This window comes from Symphalangus syndactylus, chromosome 19 (assembly GCF_028878055.3).
Source record: "Symphalangus syndactylus isolate Jambi chromosome 19, NHGRI_mSymSyn1-v2.1_pri, whole genome shotgun sequence".
In the NCBI taxonomy this organism is placed as follows: domain Eukaryota; kingdom Metazoa; phylum Chordata; class Mammalia; order Primates; family Hylobatidae; genus Symphalangus; species Symphalangus syndactylus.
The window spans coordinates 20,402,539-20,428,480 of NC_072434.2; the positions used below are offsets into that span (position 1 = coordinate 20,402,539).

Genomic DNA, 25,942 nt, shown 5'->3' on the forward strand with positions numbered 1-25,942 from the left:
CACACCACACACCCTACTACACACCAGACACCACACACACACACCACACAGACACACACCACACACCCTACTACACACCACATACACCACACACACGTACCACACACAAACCACACACACACCCTACTACACACCACACACAAACCACACACCCTACTACACACCACACACCCTACTACACACCACACACACCCTACTACACACCACACACAGCCTACTACATGCCACACACACCACAAAGACACACACTACACACACCACATAGACACACACACCACACACCCTACTACATGCCACACACACCACACAGGTACACACCACACACACCCTACTACACACCACACACATAACTCACTACACACAACAGACCACAACACATACACATATTACACACACATCCCACACAAACTCACTATACCCCCATACCACACATACGTACACACCACACATATGCCACTACCCACCATTACCCACATACCCCCTGACACCCAACTAGAGCCTCCACCCCTAACCCACACCACCCCCTACATTACACACACACCATATACACACACCCCACTGTCCCCCACACCCTAGCGCCTACATTACACACTACACATACAGCACACACATCCTACACACACGTACCACCACATATACCCCTACCCACCACACACATGCACACACCACATATGCACACTCACATCACACACACACCACCACACTCACGCACTCCTATTAAAAGGCTTTTGCTTTCGTGCCAAACCTCTAAACCCATCCCTTAGAGGGGCGGTGATCGGCAGAGCTAGTGTGTTCAAACCTTGTAACATTTAGTCAGAAAGAAAATGCATCAATTTGTAACGGTTTGTAGCTGAAATTGAAGATGTGCATCTGGCATGAAAGATATCGGGACTGTGCTGGAAGATGCTATGTGCCTCACAGGAGGCAGAGCTGCTCATACTGTAGCTGAAGGATCCATTGATTGTGTGGGTTAATCACTGCTATGCCACAGAGAGCTCCCTTTCCCCTGGTGAGCGCTCCCCCAGCTGGCAGTTGCCCACGCGCTCTGCAGAAAGCAGTGCCTCTCTTGGGAGCATGACCAGGGCAGACCCCCACGGTCCTACCCGTCCTCCCTCGCACTCAGAGCATGCGCACAACAGACCTCCTGGGGCCCACAGGTGCACCCCCCCACACACACTTTCCGTATCCTACACCAGGCAGCCCAGGGCCGGCTGGTCCCCAAGCCTCCATCTGTCCCCACTCAATCACTCATTTGGGGTCCCCCACCCTTTGTGGCCTGCTCCCAAGCATCTTGACACCCAACCAATGGAAGACCCTCTCCTCCACCCCAGGACAGCTGCCCGTGGGTTTGGGAGATGTTGTGGGGTGCTGGGGAGTGGGGAACCCTGGAGGCCCAAGATTCTGAGTCTCTGGAGAAGGAGGTGGGAAGGCAGCCTGTCTGGGGGCCAGAGGTGGCCCCCTGGGCTGGGAGCAGCTGGGGGCCCCAGCAGGCAGCTCAGGGCTGGCCAGGCGGCTGGACTGTGACTCAGCAGCTTCTCCGCCTTGGCTAGAGTGTGCCGTGCTGCAGTATTAACTCCCTCTCCAGGGAGCCTGGACTCCAGCTCCTCTCCCGTGGGGGTGGCGGGCTCCTCTGTCCTGTTTCAAGTTGTGATCCTGGCTGGGGTGGCAGAGTGGAGGGTGTGCTGAGGGGCTTGTCTGGCCAGGGCATCCCTCTGCCCCCTCACCACTGCTACCCCTGCACCCTACAAGAGTTAGCCAAGGATCAAATGGAGCCAGGGCTTGATGGGGTGGCCTGAGGGGCGACAAAGGCCTGGAATCCAGGAATTGACAACTCAGGCAGTGCTGCCACCATTTAGCGGTGTTGTTTGTGTGATGGAGGTAAGCCACCTCCCTTTGGGGCCTTGATTGCTTTGTTTTCGAAAAGAGGCTGTGGACTGTGTTGTCTGTAAGAGTCCCTCAGCCCTCACAAGCTGGGTTTTATTAATATTTGTCTGTGATTTAAGGGTATCCATGCCTGGGGTCTAGGTGCAGAGAGAAATAATCCGAGGCAGGTGTGAGGTGCTGCAGATTTACAGAGCCTTACTCAGGAACCTTCACCTTTGATCATGGAAGCTGTCCTTAAGGCAGGGAGGGCAGGGATGCTTAACCCTCACACACAGCTGCACAAGCACAGGGAGGCTAACAGGCCAGCCCAAGATTGATGCAGGCAGGGCTCACAATCCTCAGTCATTGGATTCTGAGGCGCCCATCAGGTGGCCTGGGATTGCTGATCTCAGCATAGATGCAAGAGAAGGAAAATGAGTGTTGCCGCAGGAGGAGAGATTGAAGTTAGACACTAGAAGGACGTTCCAACTCTCAGGAACCTGGGAGTTGTTAGCTTCCCCAGGGCCAGTTAAGAACAGACTCTGCTTCTATGTGTGCAGAATGACAACCTCGCTCCAAAGTGGAGGTGTGCGTGGACTGACCAAGAAGGCTCATCAGGCCTCGGTACACAAGGAACTCAAAGAAATGGGTAATTTATTTTCAGAATGAGCTAGAAAATTAATTCATTAAAACTTTATCCTCAGCCTCCCAGGCCAAATGTTGGACTGAAGCATTGGTGCAAAACATAAAGACATACATTTCTCCTTAAGTATTGATCTTTCTAGCCTGCGAGCTTCGGTGACAGGTGTCTTGCTGGTTAACCTATTTCCATCTCATGACTTTGGCTTCTGCAAATACAATGCCGGGAAAGATTAAATACTGTAAGCTGTATCCAGTCAGCTCTCCATTATCTGCATTAATCGAGGCCAGTACTGAGTGGGATAATCCACAGAAGTGCCTAGTCCCCAGATCATATTTAATTGGTGTGGGGTGGCAGTTGATGGTGAGTGAGTGTGTGTACACATGTGCACACGCACACACATATGCTTTTGGTGAGGGTGAGGATCGAACTTACTCATCTTTGATGTGGCATCAGGATCTCATTTTGGAGGCAGTCTCATTTGGGGGCACACCAAGGGAATCCCAGAAGCCTGCTAGAGGAGACAGCAGGGCTTCCAGTCTCCCGACTTTTTGTAGGGAAGAAGAGAGATTTTAAAACTAGCCAGGCATGGTGGCTCATGTGTGTGGTCCTAGCTCCTTGGGAAGGTGGGAGGATTGCTTGGGCCAGGAGTTTGAAGGCTGCAGTGAGCTATGATCACGCCGCTGTATTCCAGCCTGAGCAACAGAGTGAGATGCTGTCTGTAAAAAATAAAATAAAATAAACTTAAAAACACACAAACCCCCCTCATTTGTTTTCTCCTTCACAAGGCTGAGGATCCAGCTCCAGGGTTCTGAAGTACCAGAGGGTGGAAGAGACAGGCAGATTTTCGTGGGGTTCAAAATTTTAAAGATACAGAAAGATACCCAGTGAAATATTTTCCAGCTCCTCCTTTCCCAGCTCTGCTCCCCAGAAGCAACTACAACTAATGTCATCAATTCCTTATGCACTTTTCCAGAGCTGTGCTGTGAATATAGAAGCATACAAGCATACATGTACTTCTCCCCCACCCTTTTACACAGGTATCATGCTCACTCCCCTGCACACCGATTCTTCCACTATCTCCCTTGGAGAGCATTCCCTGTTCACCCACACACAGCAAAGCTCCAGGGCATCTGGGCCTTCTGTGATTCTCCCACGTGGGCTGACCATGGGCAGAGTGAAGACCCTCAAAGCAGAACATCCAGAACTACTGAGAGTGTGAGTGTGAGTGTGCGAGGTCGTCTCACCCCACCTTCCTCCTCCAGCCTAGCTCCCCTTCCCTCCTACTCAACTTGATTGTCAATCAAGTCTCCCTTTAGTTTAGGTACAAGAACTGTGGCTGAGCTCTGAGCACATCTGGGCATTTGGAGTTAAGGAAAGAGAGAGCCTCTAGACATGTTGTTTCTGCTTGTTATAAGAGAGTTCATAATAGGGGGAGAGATGGTGGCCCCTTCCCCCTGCACTCCCCATCCCAGTGTATCCCTAGGCTCTTTGTTGAAAGCATTCTTTTTGATACTCACCTGTAGGTCTGCTTTCTGCCCTGACAGCTCTCTACATGATAGAAAGAAAAGGATAAGATAAAGGATAAGCCAACCAGGTTGTCACCTGCTCCCCAACTCCTCACCCACCCCAGGCCAAATGTGGCTGTTCTCCCTAGCAAAGGGGGCCAGAGGCACTTAACTAGTACTCCGAGACCCCAGCATGTTCTAGGGTCTGTGCAGGGACATGCGTGCCAAGCATGGTTCCTCCTGGACCCATTGCTCCCAGCCCTGGGGCCACTTGCAGAGGCCTGAGTGCTTGAGACTGACACTGTCACAGGGGCCAAGTGGCCATCCTGGGCAGACAGAAGGACAGCGGTCAGTGGACCAGGGAGAGAAGGGAATTCCTGCATGGATTCTGTTTAGTGACCTTGCTTGTGGTCTACCCCTGCTTCTCCAGCATCATTTCCCACTATTGGAGACTCCCCCTTCCTGAGCTTTCCCTGAGGACTGGGCCCTCTACCTTGCTCCTGAGCAGGAGACCTGGCCTCAGTCAAATTTAGACCCAGATCTTTACTCTGATCAACTGTGTGACCTTGGGCAGGTCACTTACTACCTGTCTGAGCAGAATTTGCCTTGTCTTTGAAATGATGCTGGTAATTGTGCCCTCCTCCCAGGCGGGTTAGATGAGAACATCTGTGTGCTCACCAAACAGAGCTATGGTGATTGAACCTGTTGTTGCCGCCAGTGTCCTCCTGCCTGCCCTGCCCTGATACCCTCCAGGTTGCAGTGCCTTTGAGGCTTATTTTACTTCCAGCAACTGGGCTTGGACTTTGACCTCTCTGGCAAGTCTTTCTGAATTACTTAGAACCTCATTTTTTCAAAGTGTGGTGCCCAGATCACCTGCATCAGAGGAAATGGCGCTTGTTACAATGCAGATCCCTGGGCACATTCCAGTCCAGAGGTTTCTGAGTTAGGCTCTGGGGCACAGGGTGCAGTGGCAGAGGGTCTGCATTTTAACAAACTCCCCAGGGGGTCTTGATGCAGGCCAAGCCTGAGAGACCCTTCCTCAGTCCCTTCCCTTGTATGTCTTCTCCCTTGTTGGGGCCTCCCAGTCCCCTACCTCTTCAGACCTTGACCTGTGGCCCAGCAGGCTGGGAGCAGGCATCTCTCCCCACCCCCAGCCTCCCTCCCTGGACAGCTGCAGCCTTCACCTAATGGCGCCATTTCATGCTTTCCTGCTCGGGTGATTCTGACCAGACAGAGGAGTTCACTCTGTCCTGGGAGCCCTGGCACCCTGATCCATTTATCATCCTCATGTCTTCCAGCTGGCTGCCCTCCCCAGGACTGCAGCTCCCAGCCATGCAGGAGGCGAGGCAGCTGTGAGTTCCCGATAACTTGGCTCTCCCTCACACCGTTCTCGCCGCCATTCCTCCCCAGCCATGGGAACCCTGTCTCCTAGCGTGGGGGAAATAGTCCTGGAGGCAGAGGAGGCTGCTGGGCTGTGGAAGGAAGCACTGGACTAGGGGTCCAGGGATTTAGATTCTTCCTCCACCAAATGCCTGTGCGACCTTGGACAACTGGCTTCACTTCTCTGGGCCTCCAGGAGTCTTGGGTGGCATGTGGGGTATGAAAGACTCCTGCTGTTTTCCTTCTTTTTACGTTTTTTTTTTTTTCTCTGACTCTAGAAGGGACAGCAGAGCCAGGTGATAGGGGGTCACATCAGAAGGCGAGTCAGCTGAGGGAATCTTGGTCTCTCAGCTACTGGCGTGTCTCCCAGGGAAAATGGAAATGCAACCCAAGGGCAGCCTTGGAAAAATAAGCAGTGGTTCTCTACATGCTGGGCAGATGTGGGCTGTGGGAAGGACATGCAGTCTCCACCCATGCAACATCTCATTTAATCCCGGCCTCAACTCGAGGGTTTAGGAATAAAAGCTGCATTCCAATAGTTAAGAAGTCTGACACTCAGAGAAGTGAAAGAAACCACCCGAGGTGAAATGGCTCATAAGGGGGTATGTCTGACTCTCTATGGTCCCAGGCCTGCTGCAAGAGGAGATGAAGGGTGGGCAGTTCCCAAAGCTGTGTGCAATGCCCCCACTTCCCATGCCAGCTTTGGGGTCTCACTCTACACGCACACACACACATACTCACACCAGGCCTTGGTTCCTTCCCCATCTATGCTTGGGTGGGTGCCTCTGGATATAGCCTGATGACGACTGAGTCTTAACATGGTTTGTGGAGAGAGCCCTGGGCCCAGAGCCAGCCTGTACTGCACAGGAGGACCCTGGGAAGGCCACTTCCCCATAGAATTCAGTGTCTTCTGTGAAATGACATAATGTGACCCAATCTCAAATTCTGTCCTGCTTGATCATTTACGGACCCACATATTTATTGAATGTGGGCAGATTACTTGAGGTCAGAAGTTCGAGACCAGCCTGGCCAACATGGTGAAACCCCGTCTCTACAAAACTACAACAAATTAGCAGGGCGTGGTGGTGGGCACCTGTAATCCCAGCTACTTGGGAGACTGAGGCAGGAGAATTGCTTGAACCTGGGAGGCAGAGGTTGCAGTGAGCCAAGATCATGCCACTGCACTCCAGCCTGGCAGACAGCGAGACTCGGTCTCAAAACAACAACAACAAAAAATGTGTAAACAAGTGAGCGTCCCAACAAAATTTTATTTACAAAAATTAGGTGGGGGACTGGATTTAGCCCCTGGACTGCCGTTGGCCAATGCCTGCACTAGAGCAACAGCAGTGAGCAAGATAAATGAGGTGGCTGCTTATACAGTCACAAGCTGCATGAGTACCATGGGGATGAGAATGGAGAGCCGGGAAAGCAGGTGGTTGGGGCCTTGATGCGGGGTAGGGGAGGAGGGAGCCATGGGTGTGGGAAGGGAGGCGTTCTTGCTGTTTGAGCTGAGAAAGATGTGTAGACTGTATTAGTCTGATCTTGCACTGCTATGAAGAAACACCTAAGACTGGGTAATTTATAAAGAAAAGAGGTTTAATTGGCTCGAAGTTTCACAGGCTGTACAGGAAACATGATGCTGGCATCTGCTCGGTTTCTGGAGAGGCCTCAGGAAACTTACAATCATGGGGGAAGGTGAAGAGGGAGCCAGAACTTCACATGGCCAGAGCAGGAGGAAGAGGTGGGGGAGTGGGGGTTGGGGGGTGCTACACTCTTTTAAATGACCAGTCTCATGAGAACTCACTATCACTAGATCTGACCCTGTGATCCAATCACCTCTCACCAGGCCCCACCTCCAACATCAGGGATTACAATTTGACATGAGATTTGGGCAGGGACACAGATCCAAACTGTATCATAGGCTTTGGCTCCATGAAGGGGGCACAGCATGTGCAAAGGCCCTGAGGAGGGTAATACAGTGTATTAGGGGAAACAAAAGAAGGAGTATGGGCTGGTGTTAGCAACCCAGGGAGGGAAAGCCGAGGTGCTGGTGGATGGAGAGCGTGAGGGGCTGTAGGCCACGCTAGGGCTTTTGGCCTGTCTCCCTGGGATGGCTTTTCATTTTTGGCAACATGACCGGCTTTGCATTTTATGAAGATTGCCTTGGTGGCAAATACGGAACTGACTGGAGGTGAGAAGAAGAGACCCAGAAGATCAGGCGGCTATGTCGGGGGCCGGTTGACTTGTGGGCCTGGAGCTCAGAAGTGGCTTGACTCTGACAAAAGAGGATGGCACTGATGCCAGGGTGTGGAAGGAACCACGCAGGGAGACACCATGGCTGAGAAGGGAAGGACCTCAAGGGCAAGCCTGAGGCAACCGAAGGAGGAGCAGTCACAGTTATGACGAAAGCAGGCAGTGGCCAGCTGGTGACCACAGCTCAGGGGTCCAGCTCAAGGAAAATGAAAATGTGCTCTGGGTTTAGTGACCTTGTGTTCATCATCCATGACTTTACAAAGAGCTACTTCAGCAGAGGGATGGGGCAGAACCCACAATGGAGGGGCTGACAAGTGAGGCGGATGTGACGAAATGGGGACCATGTGTGCATGTGTGTGCACACGTGTGTATATGTGTGTGCATATGTGTATGTGTGTGCAAGTGTGTGTGTGTGGTCACAAAGGGAAGGGGAGGACAAGGCAGCAGGTAGGGCTCATTTTTGGTGAGTGATGTGATAAACTGGACTGGTCCAGCCTCAGCCGAGGGAAGGGGGAAATGTTAGGCACAAGAAAGGGCAGGGATGGCAAAGACTTCCTGAGAAGTCAGGAGGGATCCTGTGCAGGAGCGGGAACTGGCTTAACCAGAGGAAAAGCCCTCAACTGAGAAGGGGTCAGGAGGAAAGGTCTGTGGTTTGACCCAAGGTTGGGACATTTTGGGAGATTTCTCACTTCTATTTTTCTTTAAAATAACAGCAAAGAGCCGGGCGCGGTGGCTCATGCCTGTAATCCCAGCACTCTGGGAGGCTGAGGCAGGCGGATCACGAGGTCAGGAGATCAAGACCATCCTGGCGAACACGGTGAAACCCTGTCTCTACTAAAAATACAAAAAATTAGCCAGGCATGGTGGCAGGCGCCTGTAGTCCCAGCTACTTGGGAGGTTGAGGCAGGAGAATGGCATGAACCCGGGAGGTGGAGCTTGCAGTGAGCCAAGATCGCGCCACTGCACTGCAGCCTGGATGACAGAGCAAGACTCCGTCTCAAAAAAAAAAAAAAAAAAAAAAAATAACAGCAAAGAGGAGGGGTGTGAGGGAGGCACAGGCCTGCGGAAACTGGAGGAGGAGGCAAAGCTGGTGGGGAGGCGTTTCCTGCAGTTGCTGTGCAGTGCAGAGAGCCTGGGTGATCCTGGGGACTGATGGGGTATGGGCTGCCGTCGTACTGTGGGGGGATTTTCACCAGGGGGCTCAGCAGTTGGGGGTAGCCATGGAGAAGGAGAAAGCTCTCAGTAGGATTTCTCCAGGGCTGGTGCTTTGCCAGGTGACTACCACAAAAATGCCAAGGGAGTGTAGGGAACTGGGAACAAGTTGTAGGCACCACAGACCATGGTGGGAAAAGAAGACTAGAGGGGCTGATGGTGGCCCGGGGAGGTCAGGGAGATTTCTCCAGGAAGAGCATTCTAAGCTGAGGGAGAATAAGTGCCAAAGCTGTTGAATGGGGGTCTGTTTCGTGGGTTTGTGGCTGGTGGCAAGAGGCCAGCATGGCAGGAACTGAGTGACTGACAGCAGAGACAGGAAATGCCTGTGGGAGCCAGCCAGGGGCCAGGCCAGGCAGGGATCTTACTCTAAATGTGACAAGAAGCCACAGGAGGGTTTTAAATAGATCAGTCTGGCTGCGGTGTGGAGATCAGGCTGAGTGGAGGAGAGTGGAAGCTTCCAGATAGGCTACTGCAGTACTCCAGGTGGAGGGTGGAAAGTGGCCGGATTTGGAAGGCTTTGTGGGTGGTTGATGAGTTTGCCGACACCTGGGATGTGGGGGGTGACCCCACATGGATGGGAAGGATGACCCCAAGGCTTCTGGTCTCAGCACCTAGTGCCATGTACTGGGTGCATAACTGAGAGGTGGGCCCTGAATCCACCCCATCCACTCTCTGGACCTACTGCCCATGCCTGCCTTTGACCAAGAGCCTCCTTCTCAGGCATCTTCTATTCCCTTGCTGTCTGGGCAGCTATAGCCTCCTGGTTTTGTTGGAGTCTGGAAAAGCCTCCAATCTGTTGCTGTTACATCATGGACTCCTCACATTCCCTCTCTGCAGCTCTAAGTCATTTTCCTCTGGGGATTCCCCGGGAACGCTGTCTGTCTTTCATAAGAGCTCAGGGATGACATTTGTTATTGGCTGTTTTCAACTCTTTCCCCCCTTTCCTCTGGAGTTATGCTCCATCCTAGCCTTTTTACTCACGACAGCCAAAGTGAAACTTTCAAAATATACATTTGTACGTTACCCCTGCCCCCACCCTAAAAGCCCTCCCCTTTGGGAAAGACAAAACTCCTTGACGCAGCCTATGGTGCCCCTGATCCTGCCCTGCCTGGCCTGCCAGCCTCACCCTGAACCATGCTCCATCCACTCCAGCTGCCCTGGCCTTCGCTCAGGCTTTGGACTCACCACACTGCATCCCACCTCTGGGCCTTTGCATAGGCTGTGCTCTCTGCCTAGGCTGCCCTTTCATCTCCTCTTTACCTGGATAAATACCATTCAGGTCTCAGTTCAATCATCAATTTTTCAATAAAGCACTTTTGCTTTCCCAGATTAGTTGAGGTATGCCCCATTATAAATGCTCACCACCACCAGATGGCTCTCCTTTCTTGCACTTCTCATAATTACAATTTTATATGCACTTATGTGAAGCGCATGGTAAATTCCATGAGGGAAGCATGATATGAGCTCAATAAATACTTAGTGAATGAATGAATGAATGTGTCTCTCACATCTGTTCTCTCTACTCCATTCCTTACCTTCCCACCCTAGTGCAGGTCTTTAATATTTCTGTTCTGTGGAACCAGCCTCCCTGCTCCACTCCCCATAGAGCTAACTTCACAAACCCCACTTATAACTGCTCAGCACCCTTCAGTGGTTCCTGCTGGGTATAGAGGGAAGTCTAATCTCCTTTTCTTGGACTCCAACACTCCTGAGATGCAGTTCTCCCCCTTCATTCCTGGCCTGCAGGTTCCCTGAACCTCTGGAACATTAAGCATCTTCATTCCTGGCTGGTTTATTTTACTCCAAGCAGCTTTACTTTGCTACAGGACCATTTCTGGATGGTCAGTCTTGGAGAGAAAGCCCACATCCACGATGAACCTTGGGTCCCTCTACGGTGCCAGGGCTACTTCCAGGTGCCTCAGATAAGGTTCAATGAACACTTCTCAGATTCACATCCAACCCACATTTATTGAATGCCCTCTATGTGCTAGACCCAACCAAATTTATTTTTACACTTTTCACAGCAGTTCTGAAAAGTAGGTATTATTTTCCACAATTTTATATTGAAGAAATCAAGTTTCACAAAGGGATTTGTTTGCAGTCAAATGACAAGTGGTTGGCATTCTTGGGACTACATTCAGCCTCTTCCCCCAGCCGATGCTGCCTCCTGCCTGCCCTGCAGTGGAGAGTGAGAGGGTGGGGTGCTGTAGGGACCGTGGACCGGCTGTGGGGAGCTGTCTGCAGAAAGGGGAGGAGGACTGCCAATCCAGGGGCAAGGGTAGAATGGAGGAGCTAGGCTCAACCTGATAAATGGCATCTACAAAAAGCCCACAGCTAACATTATATTAAATGAAGAAAGACTGAAAGATTTTCCCCCAAAGATCAGGAAAAAGACAAGAATTCCCACTGTCACCACTTCTGTTCAACAGTGGACTGGAAGTTCTAGCCACAGCAATTAGGGAAGAAAAAGAAAATGGAAAACTATCTTCATTTGCATGGTTCTATATATAGAAAATCCTAAGGAATCCACCAACACACACACACACACACACACACACACACAAACACAAATTATTAGAACAAATGATTTCAGGCTGAACGCGGTGGCTCATGCCTGTAATCCCAGCACTTCAGGAGGTGGAGGCAGGCGGATCACTTGAGGTCAGGAGTTCAAGACCAGCCTGGCCAACACGGTGGAACCCTGTCTCTACTAAAAATACAAAAATTAGCCGGGCATGGTGGCACATGCCTATAATCCCAGCTACTAGAGAGGCTAAGGCATGAGAATTGCTTGAGCCCAGGAGGCGGAGGTTGCAGTGAGCTGAGATTGCACCATCCACTGCTCTCCAGCCCGGGCGACAGAGCAAGACTCTGTCTGAAAAAAAAAAAAAAGAACCAATGAGTTCGGCAATGTGGCAGGGTACAAGACTGAGATACAAAAATCTATTATATTGCTATACACTAGCAATGAACAATCTGAAGGTGAAATTAGGAGAACAATTCCATTTATAATGACATCAAAAAGAATAAGATACCTAGGAACAAAAGAAGTGCCAGATTTGTAGTTGAAAACTACAAAACAATCTTCAAGGAAATTAAAGGTCTAAATAAGTGGAAAATAGTGGAGAACTCAATATTGTTGATATGATCCCTAAGCTGATCTACATATTCAACACAATGCCTATCAAAATTCCAGCTATTTTGTAGAAATTAACAAGCTGGTCCTAAAATTCATATGGAAATGCAAGGAACCCAGAATAGCCAAAACAATACTGATTAAAGAAGAACAGGCCTGGTACAGTGGTTCATGCCTGTAGTACCAGCACTTTAGGAGGCCAAGGCAGGTGGATTGCATGAGCCCAGGAGTTCGAGACCAGCCTGGGCAGCATGGTGAAACTCTATCTCTACAAAAATACAAAAATTAGCCAGTTGTGGTGGCATGGGGCTGTAGTCCTAGCTACTCAGAAGGCTGAGGTGGGAGGATCAATTGAGCCCGGGAGGTCAAGGCTGCAGTGAGCCATGTTCACACCACTGTACTCCAGCCTGGGTGACAGAGTGAGACCTTGGCTCAAAAAACAAACAAAAAACAAAGTTGGAAGACCCATTCTGCCTGATTTCAAAACTTATTACAAAGCTACAGTAATCAAGACAGTATGGTCAATAGTAGGCAGGTGCTATTAAAAAAATAATAATAAAACCAGTGTGATATTGCCATGAGGTTAGACATACAGATAGAATTGAGAGTCCAGAAATAAACCCTCATATCTGTGGTCAGTTGATATTTTACAAGGGAACTAAGACAATTGGATGGAGGACAGAACAGTCTTTTCAACAAACGTTATATACCAAATGGATATCCACATACAAACGAATGAATGTGAACCCCTTCCTTACGCCATACTCAAAGTGGATTGTAGAAACATAGTGGAACCTAATTTCTAGAAGAAAATTAAAAATTAGCCAGGTATAATGGCACACGGCTGTAGTCCTAGCTACTCGGGAGGCTGAGGCTGGAGGATCATTTGAGCTCAGGAGGCCATGGCTGCAGTGAGCCATGATCATGCCACTGCACTTCAGCCTGGGTGACAGAGTGAGACCCTGTCTTAAAAAATAAGTGGATTATAGACTTGAATGTGAGAGCTAAAACTATACAACTCCTATAAGAAAACAAAGGAGTAAATCTTAGTGCCCTTAGGTTTAGTGACGGTTTCTTGGATATAGCACCAAAAATATGGCAACAAAAGAAATCACTAAATTGGACATCATCAAAATTGAAAATTTTTTGCTTCAAAGGACACCATTAAAAACTGAAAATATAGGGCCGGGCACGGTGGCTCACGCCTGTAATCCCAGCACTTTGGGAGGCCGAGGCGGGTGGATCACGAGGTCAGGAGATCGAGACCATCCTGGCTAACACAGTGAAACCCCATCTCTACTAAAAATACAAAAAATTAGCTGGGCGAGGTGGTGGGCGCCTGTAGTCCCAGCTACTCGGGAGGCTGAGGCAGGAGAATGGCGTGAACCCCAGGGGGTGGAGCCTGCAGTGAGCCGAGATCGCGCCATTGCACTCCAGCCTGGGCGACAGTGAGACTCTGTCTCAAAAAAAAGAAAAAAAAAAAAAAACTGAAAATATGACTGGGCACAGTGGCTCATGCCTGTAATCCCAGCACTTTGGGAGGCCGAGGAGGCTGGATCAACTGAGGTCAGGAGTTTGGGACCAGCCTGGCCAACATGGTGAAACCCCGTCTCTACTAAAAATACAAAAATTAGCCAGGCATGGTGGTGAGCACCTATAATAATCCCAGCTACTTGGGAGGCTGAGGCAGGAGAATCACTTGAACCTGGGAGGTGGAGATTGCAGTGAGCTGAGATTGTGCCACTGCACTCCAGCCTGGGCAACAAGAGTGAAACTCCATCTCAAAAACAAACAACAAAAAAACACCACACACACAAAATGAAAACATAACCCTAGAATAGGAGAAAATATTTGTAAATTATATGTTCAACAAGGAACTGGTATGCAGAATATATAAAAATTCTTACAGCTCAATAATAAAAAGACAAAATATTTTAAGATGACCAAAGGATTTGAATAGGTATTTCTCTATGGAAGACATACAAATGGCCCCTAAGCACATGAAAAGATATGCAACATCATTAGACATCAGGGAAATGCAAATCAAAACTACAGTGAAATGCCACTTCACCTCCATAGGATTATTATAACAAAAAGACACAATAACAAGTGTTGTCCTTTTGGCTCAGGATTGACTTGGCAATGCGGGCTCTTTTTTGGTTCCATATGAACTTTAAAGTAGTTTTTTCCAATTCTGTGAAGAAAGTCATTGGTAGCTTGATGGGGATGACATTGAATCTATAAATTATCTTGGGCAGTATGGCCATTTTCATGATATTGATTCTTCCTACCCATGAGCATGGAATGTTCTTCCATTTGTTTGTATCCTCTTTTATTTCATTGAGCAGTGGTTTGTAGTTCTCCTTGAAGAGGTCATTCACGTCCCTTGTAAGTTGGATTCCTAGGTATTTTATTCTCTTTGAAGCAATTGTGAATGGGAGTTCACTCATGATTTGGCTCTCTCTTTGTCTGTTATTGGTGTATAGGAATGCTTGTGATTTTTGCACATTGATTTTGTATCCTGAGACTTTGCTGAAGTTGCCTATCAGCTTAAGGAGATTTTGGGCTGAGACGATGGGGTTTTCTAGGTATACAATCATGTCATCTGCAAACAGGGACAATTTGACTTCCTCTTTTCCTAATTGAATACCATTTATTTCCTTCTCCTGCCTGATTGCCCTGGCCAGAACTTCCAACACTATGTTGAATAGGAGTGGTGAGAGAGGGCATCCCTGTCTTGTGCCAGTTTTCAAAGGGAATGCTTCCAGTTTTTGTCCATTCAGTATGATATTGGCTGTAGGTTTGTCATAGATAGCAAAGCTGGAGGCATCATGCTACCTGACTTCAAACTATACTGTAAGGCTACAGTAACCAAAACAGCATGGTACTGGTACCAAAACAGAGATATAGACCAATGGAACAGAACAGAGCCCTCAGAAATAATGCCGCATATCTACAACCATCTGATCTTTGACAAACCTGACAAAAACAAGAAATGGGGGAACGATTCCTTATTTAATAAACGGTGCTGGGAAAACTGGCTAGCCATATGTAGAAAGCTGAAACTGGATCCCTTCCTTACACCTTATACAAAAATTAATTCAAGATGGATTAAAGACTTAAATGTTAAACCTAAAACCATAAAAACCCTAGAAGAAAACCTAGGCAATACCATTCAGGACATAGGCACGGGCAAGGACTTCATGTCTAAAACACCAAAAGCAATGGCAACAGAAGCCAAAATTGACAAATGGGATCTAATTAAACTAAAGAGCTTCTGCACAGCAAAAAAAAACTACCATCAGAGTGAACAGGCAACCTACTGAATGGGAGAAAATTTTTGCAATCTACTCATCTGACAAAGGGCTAATATCCAGAATCTACAATGAACTCAAACAAATTTACAAGAAAACACAACCCCATCAAAAAGTGGGCGAAGGATATGGACAGACACTTCTCCAAAGAAGACATTTATGCAGCCAAAAGACACATGAAAAAATGCTCATCATCACTGGCCATCAGAGAAATGCAAATCAAAACCACAATGAGATACCATCTCACACCAGTTGGAATGGTGATCATTAAAAAGTCAGGAAACAACAGGTGCTGGAGAGGATGTGGAGAAACAGGAACACTTTTACACTGTTGGTGGGAGTGTAAACTAGTTCACCCATTGTGGAAGACAGTGTGGTGATTCCTCAGGGATCTAGAACTAGAAATACCATTTGACCCAGCCATCCCATTACTGGGTATATACCCAAAGGATTATAAGTCATGCTGCTATAAAGACACATGCACACGTATGTTTATTGTGGCACTATTCACAATAGCAAAGACTTGGAACCAAGCCAAATGTCCAACAATGATAAGACTGGATTAAGAAAATGTGGCACATATACACCATGGAATACTATGCAGCCATAAAAAATGATGAGTTCATGTCCTTTGTAGGGACATGGATGAAGCTGGAAACCATCATTCTCAGCAAATTATCACAAGGACAAAAAACCAAACACTGCATGTTCTCACTCATAGGTGGGAATTGAACAATGAGAACACATGGACACAGGAAGGGGAACATCACACAGCGGGGACTATTGTGGGGTGGGGGGAGGGGGGAGGGACAGCATTAGGAGATATACCTAGTGCTAAATGACGAGTTAATGGATGCAGCACACCAACATGGCACATGTATACATATGTAACAAACCTGCACGTTGTGCACATGTACCCTAAAACTTAAAGTATAATAATCATAATAAAAAGAGACTTCCTAGAAAACAAGGGAGGACAACATTGCTTGCAGGACCATTCTCAGATTTTAAGCAGGAGACAGTGACTGAATGAGATTCGCATATAAGAAAGATCACTAATGCTGCACTGTAGATGGTGGGGGGATGTTAAATGACAAGTTAATGGGTGCAGCACACCAACATGGCACATGTATACATATGTAACTAACCTGCACATTGTGTACATGTACCCTAAAACTTAAAATATAATAAAAATAACTGTTGTCTGGGATGTGGAAAACTTGGAACCCTCATACATTGCTGGTGGGAACATAAATTGGTGCTGGCACCTTAAAATGTCAAACATAGATATGACCCAGCAATTCCATACCTACGTATATACCCAAGAGAAATGAAAACATATGTCCATGCAAAAACTTATACATGGATGTTCATAGCAGCATTATTCGTAATATCCCACAAGTGGGATATTATTAGCTATATTTAGTTATAAAATAGCCCAAAGTGGAAATAACCCAAATGTTTACAAATTGATGAATGGATAAATATAAAATACGTTCTAGGCAAGGTGCGGTGGCTTATGCCTGTAATGCCAACGTTTCGGAGGCTGAAGTGGGAGGATCGCTTGAGGCCAGGAGCTCGAGACCAGCCTGGGCAATATAGGGAGACCCTATATGTACAAAAAATTAAAAAATTAGCTTGGTGTGATGGCATGCACCTGTAGTCCCAGCTACTCAGGAAGCTGAGGTGGGACGATCTGTTGAGCCCTGGAGGTGGAGGCTGTAGTAAGTGGTTGCACCACTGCACTCCAGCTGGGTGACAGAGTGAGACCCTGTCTCAAAAAAAAAAAAAAAAAAAATGTGTTCTACCTACACAATGGAATATTATGTGGCAATAAAAAGGGAATGAGATACTGATACATGCTACAACATGGGTGAACCTTGAAAACATCATACTAAATGAAAGAAGCCAGTCACAAAGACCACATATTTTATAATTCCATTGATAGGAAATGCTTAGGATAGACAAATCTATAGAGTCAGAAAGTAGATCAGTGGTTGCTGGAGCTGGGAAGAGGATGGGAATGGAGAGTGACTGCTAATGGGACTGGGTTTCTTTTTGAGGTGGCAAAAATGTTCTAACTTAGGTTATGCTAATTGTTCCACGATTCTGTGAATACAATAAAATGCACTGAACTGTATACTTTAATGGGTGACATATATGAATTACATCTCAATAAAGCTGTTTTTTAAAAAAAGGTCACAGAGCCCTGAACCAGTGTGGTAGAAGTGAGAGGAGATGGACATGGTGGAAGGCCCTGGACACACATCTTTATCCCCTTGTGTGGCTACTTGCAGTTCCCGCCAAACTGGACCCATCTCTTTGTCACCAGAGGTGAAGTCCAGTGGACCTTGGTTTTTCACTTCAAGACCAGTTTTGGGGTCAAGGCTATTTCAACATGGCAGGTAGTAAGAGCTTAATAAATGCTTGGTGAATGAACCTACATTGCATCAATGCACAGGTCACCAGAAGTACTTAAGGCTGGAGCAGTCTCCAGGGCTGGGGAGGGGATCTCAGCAGGTTTTTAAAGGAAGGGACAGAACTTAAGAGCTCCTAAAATGTTCCTTCAGAAGAACCCTGAGTCCAGAGGAGAGTTAACTCATCCCTAACATGCAGTGAGAAAAGTCTCACATTTTTTCTTTAAATTCTTGTGCTGTATGCATCCTACTCTATATTTCCAGCTTGTTTTAATTTAAAAATACTGTAAATTGCCATTCAGTAAAACGGATGCTTCAGGGAGTTGTGCTGTTTATTCTTGCATCCTGGAATACCTGTGGGTGTATGCTGCTATGCTCCCTCAGAGGAGCTCAGTCAACAAATACCCCGAGTGCCTGCTGTGTGCTTGGCACGAGGGGTGCTGTTGCCAACACAGGATCTGCCCTCATGGGACTTTCAGTTGAGAAATGAGTGCATAGCCCCGAGGAGCAGAAAGAGCTTGGTGGAGAGGACAGAATTATGGGGGGGCAGAGTTTGGAAGCTCGTAAGAACATTGCCTTAAATGAAGAGCAACATTTATGCTCAGTGTTTTACTAGCAAAAAGTTGAAAACTGCCTAAATGTCTAATAGTGGAATGGCTAAACAAATTATGGTGTTACCATGTAGTAGGATATGATGTAGCTATTTAATAATAACAATAAAGGAAAAGGCTTATGATGAAATTTTATGTAAAAAAATCTTCAAAAAAACTATATATAGTATGGTCTCAACATGTAAAACATACTCAGGAAAAATACCAGCATAGAATGCCCCAAATGCTAGTTGACTTTGGAGGGTAGAATTATGGGGGGATTTCCCTCTTTCTCCCCAAATTTTCTACAGTAAGTCTGAGTTATGTTATTAATATCACATCTTTGATGCGGGAAGGCTAATGTGCAGCTGCATGTGGGGGCAGGGCTAGAGATGAACCTGGAGTAGGGGCTACAAAGTAGACCGGGGAGGAAGGGCTAGAGATGGAGATGTGGGTGCCGTCTTCCTACAGGAGAGGTCAAAACAAACCCTGAGTGGGCACTGAGGGAGCCCGTGAAGAAACCACAGAGGGCTGAGGAGTCTCGGAGGGCAGGAGGAGGAATTGCAGTCAGGGATGAGGAGAGTTCAAGTTTCATGGAGCTGGGCAGAGATTCTAGGCAGAGTAATATCTAGAAATCTTTGGAAGTCAAGGAGAGAGGTTGAAAGAGGAGCCCTCAGTGTAAAACCTTGTCTCCTTCCTAAAGTGGTGAGGTTAGATTTAAATGAGATATAGGAGAGTGATTAGCTATACAGGCTCTGGAGTTGGGCAGACCAGTTCAAACCTCAGTTTCAGAACTTACAGCTAAGTGACCTTGGAAAAACTGTCTAACCTCTCTGAACCTGTTTCCCCATCTATTAAATGGAAACGATAAAAACCATTAGGTTATTTTTTGGATTAGATGAATAATGCATGGAAAGTGTTTTGCATAGTGCTTGACACATACATGTACTACTATTTTTTTAAGAGACAGAACCTTACTTAATCATCCATAGCTCATGTAACCTCAAACTCCTGGACTCAAGTGATCCTCTGTCACTTCAGCCTCCACCATGCCTAATTAAAAAAAAAATTTCTAAAGATAGGGTCTTGCTATGCTGCCCAGGCTGACTGTGTACTAACTGGATGCTGTCTATTATTATTGGTTTACTACAGTTGTTAATATTATGTAAAATATCTTTGATCTATAAAGAGCTTCTCCTGGTCCTTTGGGCAGGGCTTTCTGAGGGGAAGACGACCTCTGGGATGCTCACCCTGCCCTCTTCCCCTCTCGTCCCCAGCTGTTCCCTCTGCCACCATGAGGAACATTTTCAAGAGGAACCAGGAGCCTATTGTGGCTCCTGCCACCACCACTGCCATGATGCCCATTGGACCCGTGGACAACTCCACCGAGAGTGGGGGTGCTGGGGAGAGCCAGGAGGACATGTTTGCCAAACTGAAGGAGAAATTCTTCAATGAGATCAACAAGATTCCCTGTGAGTGTCCCTGTTGGCTGAGAGGGTGGGGCAAGGCTAGAGTCTGGGAGAGGTGAAGAAGGGTGGGGATACCACTGGGATGTGATTGGCTGGGCTCTTTCCTAATGCTTAGATTTCAGGCTGGGTTTTTGGAGAGCCCCTGCAGGAATTGGGGAGGGGGAAGTAGGGTCTGCCACTAATGTGGCAAACAAGGGGGTTTATGTGTGTCAACTTCTCAGGGGAAGAAAGTTCTTATAACTTAAATAACTGTCTAAAGATGAAACCAAAAGGCGATGAAAAATTATGAAACAGAAGTCACTATTCAAGTTTGCCAATAATACTTTGAAATTTATTTTGGAAGATAGAAAATAAAAGCCCTCTCTGCTTTTGAATTTCTGGCAGAGGCTGTATAGGAGACACCAGAGATGCAGATTAAGGGGGAGCAACCACACTGGTGGGAGATGGTGCTTCAGAACCACAGATAGCAGCCCAGGACCCATCCCCAGATGGGTTTTGCAAAGCCCAGTAGCGGTCTAGGTCTAGACTCAATCTTAAGGAGCTTGGCCTGCCTATCCGGCTATGCATCAGCCCTCTCAAGACTTGGAACAAGGGGCAGGGGCCAAAGGACTGATAAGCATCATCCGATCCTCTCCAGAGTGAGCCAGTCCTCCATACATCACACTAGTAAAACTCAATAGAGCTAAACTGATATTCTTCCATGCATACACCTGGTTGCTGCCTCTCAGCTAGCAGGCTATACCAACAAGGGCAGTAGGCAAAAAAAAAAAAAAAAAAAAAAAAAAAGGCATGAATGAAAAGGCATGCAAAGTATATGCACCTTACATACAAATCACTCATGAGTGTGTGGCTTTTAAAATGTGGGGTGTGGGCATTATTGTGGGAGGGCAGTCATATTCCTCACCCATTTTTGCCAATGCTACGGGGTCAGGGGCTGCAAGGCATGGCACTGCTGACCCCGGGATATTCTCTGTGTGGGCAGTACCACCCTGGGCACTGATCGCCATTGCTGTGGTTGCTGGGCTCCTGCTTCTCACCTGCTGCTTCTGCATCTGCAAGAAGTGCTGCTGCAAGAAGAAGAAGAACAAGAAGGAGAAGGGCAAAGGCATGAAGAATGCCATGAACATGAAGGACATGAAAGGGGGTCAGGTAGGGCACACTGGTTGTGAGGGGGACTGGAAGGGGCTCAGCCCAGGCTTTCCTGATGCTGAAAGGGGAAGCAAAGGCTCCTGGGCTTCCACAGCCAAACCTGCTCCCCTCCTTAAAACTTGGCTCTCTCAGTTACATCTCCAGTGTAACACCATCTACCTGGAGGCCCCTGGGAGGGGGGGCCTTATTCCTGTGTTAGCATGAACTCATCCCTGGAAAGACAGTGAAGGAGAATAATATATTGACTTCCCAATGAGGTTACTGGGACAAAATGTTGGAAAGAGACACCCCCCCACCAGCAAGACACCATCAGTTAACCCTGTGTTTTCCTGCCAGAGAGACTGAAGGACAATATCTCATGGGAGGCATCTAACTGGGCATGGGGCAGGAATCAAATGAGGCAGAAGAGTGGCCCTGAGGCACCAACACAGAGCCAAGTGGAATCCATCATTAATCATATCATAATTTATTTTCCCCTGTCTTTTGGTGTTGGTCAGCCTAGAAAGCTCCTTTTCTTCTTTTAAGTTTGCAGAGGCCCCTGCGTGCTTCCCTTTCCCCCATGTTTGTTTGGGGGGTGACTAGGAGGAATCTCTTGCTCAAGGAATCCATATAGAGGATGGAGGGAAGGGCTTGATCTCAGAAGCCAGGGATCTAAATGGCCTTTGAGTGCATGTGTGTGTGTATATGTCCGTGCACATGCAGGTATGTGTATGTATTTGGGCCCAAAAGGAACCTGCAGTGTGTGTGAGTGTGAGAGTGTGTTGGGAGGGGTTCTAGGATGACTTTGGGTGTAGCCCTTCCTGGTCTTGATGAGTGGCTGTGGTGACTTCAGGGGCTGGTTTGAGCTGCAGGATTTTCTCTTACATCACTTTCTTCTTTCTCTCTCCACCTCTGTGGGCTTACTCTGCTCCTGTCTGCCTGGACCGTACTTCTGGTATGTCTTGCCCAGGATGCGTGGGGCCTGAGCTGGGGAAAGTGTTTGGGAGAGGGCTTACAAGGGAAGTAAATCCCACCCCCACAACAGCCCCCAGAAGCTATGGAGCACTTGGCACAGGGCCTGGTCCCATAGTGCACTGTGCATCAGAGGCAGGAGAGTGGTACCCAAACCAGAGCCATGTCTCAAACACAGGGCTGGGGGTAGAGGAGCCACCTAGGGGTTCTGATGGGCCGTGAAGGAGGGTCCCATGGCAGGGCCATGTTCCCTCTTTTACCCCCACCACACACAGCTCTGAGTCAGGGTCTACCACAGAGGGGCTGGTTTCCCGTCACCCTGTGCCAAGCCAGGCTGCTCTGTCCTCCCCTTTTAACTTGTTCCCTCTCTCCCCCAGCTCCCACAGGATGACGATGACGCAGAGACAGGCCTGACTGAGGGGGAAGGCGAAGGGGAGGAGGAGAAAGAGCCAGAGAACCTGGGCAAACTGCAGTTTTCCCTGGACTATGATTTTCAGGCTAATCAGGTATGTAGGGCTGTGGGGGCAGAGTGGGGAATGGGGAGAGGCCTGGGAGTTGGGTGGAAGGGGGATAGAAACAGCTCCCTCAGAGATGTGTGGGCACTGCTCCTTTCCATAGAATGAGGCAGGATGGAAACTGCAAGGCCTATAGCTCTGGACATTGATGCTGGCTTGGCCACCAGCCTGCTTTGGGGAAGGTTCTAAGTTGATTATGCCATTAACCTCCCCACCAACCTTGGGCAAGGCAATTTCCCTTTCTCAGGTTCTCTAAATGCCATTCCAAATTCTTTGGGATGGAAATGGAGACCAATCTTCCTCTCTAGCACCAGCCTCCCCCCATTTCTCTGTCCCAACTGCCTCCTCTGGGAAGGAATTGGTGGGTGCTGGGTCTGGGGCCAGTTGTGGTATTGGAGCAGTCCTGAGACTCAGGCCCCTTCTCCCCATCTCTCTCCACAGCTTACTGTGGGCGTTCTGCAGGCTGCTGAACTGCCTGCCCTGGACATGGGAGGCACCTCAGACCCTTATGTCAAGGTCTTCCTCCTTCCTGACAAGAAGAAGAAATATGAGACCAAAGTCCATCGGAAGACACTGAACCCTGCCTTCAATGAAACCTTCACCTTCAAGGTGCTGAGGGCTGGAAGGGTGACTCCAGCTCCCTCCCTGATCCCAATTCTCTGCTGAGTTCTACAGACCTTTCCTTGGTCCTTAGCCATGGCTCAGCCTGGAACAATGGCAGCCTGGACTGCAGGGCTCCCCCAGCCTCTTTGGAGGATCGGGATCCCTCCCACCCCACCCTCACACTCTGCTCCCCAAAAGCCTTGGTCTTTCTCTGTCTCCGCACACTAACCGGGACCCTGTGGGCTGGAATACAGGCCCCTGCCCATAGCACCCCTGGAGGTGTGTGAGTCGCTCTGGCCCCCTCTGATTCTGCTTGTGCCCTGCAGGTGCCATACCAGGAGCTTGGGGGCAAAACTCTGGTGATGGCCATCTATGACTTTGACCGCTTCTCCAAACATGACATCATTGGAGAGGTAAAGGTGCCTATGAACACAGTGGACCTCGGCCAGCCCATTGAGGAGTGGAGAGACCTGCAAGGCGGGGAAAAGGAGGAGGTAAGAGCAGAGATGAGGCCAGGTTGGGCGGAAAGACGAATGTACAGGTGGGCTTCCACCTCTTGGCATGATGGCAACAGGGTGGGCTTTGGAGGCAGATGACCTGTGTTAGGAACCCAGCTCCACACTGCCTGGCTGTGTGACCCTGGACAAGTTGCTTACACTCTTTGGACTCGGGTTCCCTCCTTTAGTCTTTTTTTTACAGATGAGGATTCATTACCTGCATAAGGCGCCTAGCGCAGCGACTGGTATTTGGTAGGTACTCAAATAAATAAAAACACCATTATTATTGTTACTCCTAAGCTTCTGCTATTACCTAAGGCCAGTGATTCACGCCTCTGTGCCTCAGTTTTACCCACAAGAAAAGCTCATGTTTGTTCTAAAGGATACTCAGCAGAGGGACTTGTCCTCCCAGAACTGCTACAGCATCCATTCACTCACTAAATATTTGCTGAGCAATTGCTGTGTACCTAAAACTCCATTTTAGCCATTCCTCCTTCTGGGCATCAATCATTTGTCTTGGCCCCGGCCCTGCTACCCGGCACACTCTAGGCAGTGATGGAGGGCTGAGTAGAGAAGCTTAAGACATCCTTTTTTCCCCTGTGCCTGGGAGGAAGGCCAGCACACCTGAACCAGGACCTGTGTAATGTGGTCAGTCTTGCCCTGGGTGGCTTTGACTTTGGGCAGCTTTGACTCTGCAGTGTGGTGTTGGCCTTAGGAATTAGGAGCCCTGGGTCCTCAGCCTGCCTACAGTGCTAAATTGTTGTGTGACTTTGAGCAAACCATGGCCTCTGGGAACCTCATTTCTCATTGGTTACAAAGAATTCTTGTCTTGTTTACATGAAAGAGTTGCAGTGATAGTAACAAAAGGGATGCAAATTGCTCCGAAAACCACAAATCATACTACAAGTGGAATGGTCCACAAGGAGAGATCTTGGTGGGTGGGACTGCTCAGGGAAAGAAGGCTTCTGAGACATTCAGTCCCCCAGGGCCCTTGGTGGTGGACACGTGGCTAACCTACCCGCTTCTTGCACTCCTTCCCACCTTACCAGGGCCTGGGGTGGGAGCCCAAACATACTCCCAACCTCCCAGATCCCAGATCCACCCAGGGATCCCTCCCTCAGTCCTGCCACCGCAGCTGTCCTCTACCCCCCTCATCTGTCAGCATCCTCAGCCCACGGCTCCTGAGGTCCCAACCTGTCACTTTCAGGGACTTTGTTGCACTGCATCGGGGGCCCCAAGGTCAGATGCTGGAAGACCTTCTCGGCCATCACATATACGGGGACTGGTGATGAGGGAGGCAGGGACACATCACTGCCTTGCTAATTTTGGCAAGAAAGAGCTCAGCCATGAGAGAGGCACTAGGATGGCTGAGATGACCCAAGTCCTGCTCTTCCCCTGGACAGCCAGAGAAGCTGGGCGACATCTGCACCTCCCTGCGCTATGTGCCCACGGCCGGGAAGCTCACTGTCTGCATCCTAGAAGCTAAGAACCTCAAGAAGATGGACGTGGGCGGCCTTTCAGGTACGTGGAGAGCTACTGGCTGCCATTGGGTGGCACCAGCGAGCCAGTCAGTACCGAGTCCCAGAGTTTGCACACTCCAGTGAAGACGAACACTTTGCTGCCCTGGGACTGAGATGTCTCCTTGAGGAACGGGGGAGCCTTGGCTTCCCAGCCCCTCCTTTTCTCCAAGGGCCCCTTGTCCCCATCAGAGCTGCCTTCCCAGCGCTCTCTGGCCATGCACTGTAGGCTACAGAGAAAAGGATCAGAGAAATTTCATCCCCAGATAAGTTTGTGACTTAGGATTTTACTTCTCCCAGGGAAATAAGCAGGGCTTCGCCCAAAGCGTGACACCATAATCGGGACGTTTCCAGAAGAGGCTGTAAGCTCTGCTGGCTCTGCCCTGGAAAAGGGAGGGTGAGGGAAGGGGGTGGAAGATGCTCTGAATATCACATTTACCTGGCAGTGAATGGGGCTGGCCCATGGCACAGGGCTCTGGGGGATGAAGCCTGCTGCCTCAGCTGCCTTCCCAGAGAATCAGCCCTGGGCATGGGCTCCAACCAGCACGTTTCAATGCCAGCTCCGGCTCTGTCACTGACTCGCTGTGTGACCTTGGGCAGGTCATTTCCGTTCTTTGGCCTCAGTTTCTCATCTGCAAGATTAGGAGGATTGGATTGGGATCATGACCCAGCAGATGTGTGTCCTGACTTTAGCACTCCCCACCCCCTCCCCAGTACAGGATCACAGATGAATCCCCAGACTCTTTCTCACAAAGCCTTACTTAGACTCAGAAATGCCCCCCACCCAATGCTTCAGGAAGCCACAACCAACTGGTGAAAGTTGCTCCTAGAGATGAAGCCTTTTGCCACCTTTGAACTGGATGGCATGACCTGGGGCTGAGGGCCTGGTCTCAGCGGAGTGAAGACCCCATCTTGACCGATGCTCTGG

At 48.8% G+C, this 25,942-nt stretch overlaps 1 protein-coding gene and 1 long non-coding RNA gene across 7 annotated transcripts in view; one reads left to right on the forward strand and one right to left on the reverse strand.

The window, feature by feature from the left end:
• The window catches only part of SYT2 (synaptotagmin 2), a 116,751-nt gene that overhangs the window by 87,140 nt on the left and 3,669 nt on the right, over positions 1-25,942 (forward strand). For 4 of the 6 annotated variants that reach the window (XM_055234553.2, XM_055234555.2, XM_055234554.2 and 1 more), the window contains exons 2-7: positions 19,591-19,785; positions 20,765-20,931; positions 22,269-22,388; positions 22,839-23,006; positions 23,327-23,494; positions 24,901-25,018. In XM_055234553.2, the coding sequence (XP_055090528.1) occupies positions 19,608-19,785; positions 20,765-20,931; positions 22,269-22,388; positions 22,839-23,006; positions 23,327-23,494; positions 24,901-25,018 (919 nt within the window). In that variant the 5' untranslated portion in view covers positions 19,591-19,607. Of the gene's footprint in view, positions 1-1,891; positions 2,513-19,590; positions 19,786-20,764; positions 20,932-22,259; positions 22,389-22,838; positions 23,007-23,326; positions 23,495-24,900; positions 25,019-25,942 lie in introns of those variants that run through there. The other 2 variants (XM_055234551.2, XM_055234550.2) reach the window with 2 other exon arrangements.
• LOC134731887 (uncharacterized) lies at positions 2,501-25,649 on the reverse strand. The gene is made up of 4 exons (XR_010114581.1): positions 25,454-25,649; positions 20,687-20,849; positions 4,024-4,054; positions 2,501-3,222 (listed from the first exon to the last, which is right to left on the reverse strand). It is a non-coding gene; the product is annotated as an uncharacterized lncRNA (long non-coding RNA).